At 38.3% G+C, this 3,261-nt stretch overlaps 1 protein-coding gene across 1 annotated transcript; it reads right to left on the minus strand.

Moving 5' to 3' along the window:
* Positions 1–1,091: 1,091 nt before the first annotated feature.
* On the minus strand, positions 1,092–1,661 carry LOC148999233 (uncharacterized). The gene has a single exon (XM_089141371.1). It carries the CDS (start codon positions 1,659–1,661, stop codon positions 1,092–1,094), a length of 570 nt encoding a protein of 189 aa, XP_088997497.1.
* Between the last annotated feature and the right edge of the window lie 1,600 nt (positions 1,662–3,261).

A 3,261-nucleotide genomic window follows, 5' to 3' on the forward strand; every position in this document is an offset into this window, starting at 1 on the left:
GAGGGCAAGAGCTCAAGGTGGATTTGAGCCATTCCGAGTCAAGAAAGGTTCTATTGGCTCCCCTGAGTAGAAATTAGGAAGGGCAGTTCAGTTGGTAAGACCAACACCTCTTAGTAAAGAGGTTGAGAATTCGATTCTTACCTTGATGAACAATTATATAAAAAATCGTCTATTCAAAAAAAAGGTAAATTTTATTCATCGAATCACATATTATTATTTTAGTAAGAGTCACATATTACTTTGAAAATTGGAAAGGACTTGTGGAACACAATTGGGAACTGCAAACTATATGGTGGAAATTTGTTAATAAATCAAATCACATATTACTTTTCTTTTTTGGTAAGAAATTCACATAAGACTTAGAAAATTGAAAAGTGCAGATTTTTGAAATATTTTCTCTAGTTGTTGTCCACTAAATGAAACAATAAATTCATGCATGCTGTATGATGCATGTAGGAGGTAGGAGGTTAGATGCCTTTGCTTCAGAGAGTTTGCATCATCTACTTGTTGGGTAGTGGATTTTGCTCATTTCATACCTTTTCTATCATATGTTTAAGCAAGATCTATTTTATCAATGTTTATAGGTGGACCCTTCTTAAATAAGTGGTGAAGAAATGGGAAAGGAGCATAATTCCCAGCCCATCTAGGTAGATCCCAACTCATTGCTTGCTAAGATCTGCTTGTTTTAGACACTTAGGGATACTCATTACCATATGCATTTCAATCATATCTTTGGATTGTTAAACAAGAATCGATTAATCTCACCATATAGAATTCAACTACATCTTTGATTTCCAATTATAGGAAACAATCCTTCTTGATTGGAAACCTATTTGGCAAGATATAATACCCTATATATGTTGTATATCCACTTTATATTCCCTATATATTTTCTTTTCTCTATTGCCTTGTATATTCTCTGACTTTTGTGTATTTATTACATTGAAATCTCAGAAAATAAACACACAACCGAAAATTTTGCAATCAAATTACTTCTTATCAGTTATAAAATGGCCAACGCATTTTGATATTCATTAGTTGAAAGAGAGAGTTGAAGAAATCAACAAAAAAGAAATGGGAAAGGAGCATAATCACTTCGGTTTCGCCTCTAGGACTTCCTCCATGGTAGCCATTTCAGACCCAAGATCTAATAGTTCAGCAAGGGTCTTAGGTTTCCTTTCCATGATAGATGTTACCAGCATCTTGTTGGTGACTGCTCTTTTAAATGCAGCGAAGACCACCTTATCATCCAAATTCTTAATCAAGATTGAGATGCTGTTGAAATTAGTTATAAAGTTTGGGATTGACTCGGAATGGCCTTGATTCATGGCCAAAAGGTTGTCCTCTACCTTATCCTTCTTGATTCCACTCTCAAAATGAGCAATAAATGCATATCCCAATTCAGTGAAGTTGTGGATGGAGTGCCAAGGCAAGCGAGAATACCAAGTAGTTGTTGGGCCTGTCAAGGACACTGGGAAGCACCTAACCTTGATGAGATCTCCTCCTCCACACATTGTCATCATGGAGTAGAAATGATTAATATGTGTCATTGGATCAGTCAATTCATCATACACTACGAAGGTAGGAGTGAGGACACCCATAGGTGATGGAGCAGCCATGATCTCAAGAACAAAAGGATCCTGGATGAGAACTTGCTGCATTTCATCATGTAACCTTTTTGTCCAACAGATATAGGCGCTCATTCATATCTTTGATCTGCTGAAAAAGATTCTTGTCTCTTGCTACCAGAAGTGCTTTGTGTCCACCTTCTGTGCTCATGGAGGCCCTTTACTCAGCATAATGCTCTCTGAGAGCTTTCCTTGCCTTGGGAGCTTGATGACATTCAGCTATGGCTCCTATAAACGAATGTCTATCATTTTGTGCTCTTAGCCTATCAAAACTAAGCAATATACTTATTCATGATGACCTCTTCTACAATCCTCTCCTCTATTCCTTGCTAAATTAGTGGGGAGCAAAGCTAATCCATCTTCATGGGCCCCGTCTTTCTAATTGACGGGTGACGGCTCCACTGTATCAAGTAGAACTACAATTATGCCTTTTGGAGGCACGAGTTGGCTCCATTGGTTCACCATGGTTTGGAATGAATTCTTCATGTCCATCATCCTTCCTTGTAGAGCCAGTGGTTGGGTTGAATCATATGCAAGAGTTAGGGACTTGCATTCCTTGTGGAGGTAAGTTGGAGGTATCTTTTGATGGACCATATTTATGGGGAATTACTTTTTCTTCCCTCCATGCACACATCCCTGGGACTTAGAACCATTATTATCTAAGTTATCTCCTACCATCTTTTCTTATTGTTATAAAGCATAGGGAATAACCAAAAATGTCTTTCCCATAGATGGCACCAAATTTTGCTCCAAAATTTGCCAACTCCGATTTAGCCCAAAATTCTCCCGAACCAAGGATTTGTGGGTAACAAAAAGTGAAAGTGGGTCGTCTTTGTGGACGAGAAGCCACCTCCGATGGTAAAATCAGATTCTAGATAACACAAACGTGGAGAGGAATAAATGCCCAAAGAGTATGGATACCCAAAGAGTATGAATACTCTTGGGTAGTTGCAGAAGTAAATGCTCGAGTTACTTTGCTCATGAAACGAAGGATTGCTCTTATAGGCAAATAGGATGTCTTTTTGGGGAAGATGAACATCAACCATCGGATTCCTCCAATTCAAATGAAGGGATAGGATTTGAGATGGCACCAAACTCTTGGGAGAAGTTAAAGGTTTGATACATGTTCTCCCAAATCTATCAGTTATTCTAATCAAAGTGGGCTTCAGATGTGACATGTCCCCTTCTAAACTCCAAACAAGCCGTAACGAAGCAATACTCAAGGGGATATAGGCAAACTGTCACATCCCTTGATAAGCACAAAGCATTTAATGTATAGGTATGAAGTATTAAATGCTGAATTTAATGTTCTAACACTCGTGCAGACATACAAGGACTATCTCTTATCGACTCCCCACTCTTGCTAAGAAGTGATAAGCGAAAAGTTCACTGGACATTTATGCCGGTATGTTGAACCTTCCATGTGGCAATCGATGAGGGCAGTACCCTAGACATAGTCGTTCCTCCGGAAAGTAGCAAAATGGTTCTTTCATTTGAACTAGAACTGATCATCCCAAGCCAAATGGTGCATACTAGTTCATTGGTTTAAGTAAAGATTTCCCATAACACCTTCAAATCAAACCATCTTGAAATTACAAAATCTGATTGAGAGAACAGTCTTAAACTTCTACAG

The sequence above is a fragment of the Hakea prostrata genome, unplaced genomic scaffold (genome assembly GCF_041222555.1).
Source record: "Hakea prostrata isolate BN-2017 unplaced genomic scaffold, UWA_Hpros_2 contig_22, whole genome shotgun sequence".
Lineage (NCBI taxonomy): Eukaryota > Viridiplantae > Streptophyta > Magnoliopsida > Proteales > Proteaceae > Hakea > Hakea prostrata.

What these genes read in the sequence shown, in the direction of transcription:
- LOC148999233 (XM_089141371.1), bottom strand. Translation starts at nt 1,661, where the DNA reads ATGCAGCAAGTTCTCATCCAGGATCCTTTTGTTCTTGAGATCATGGCT.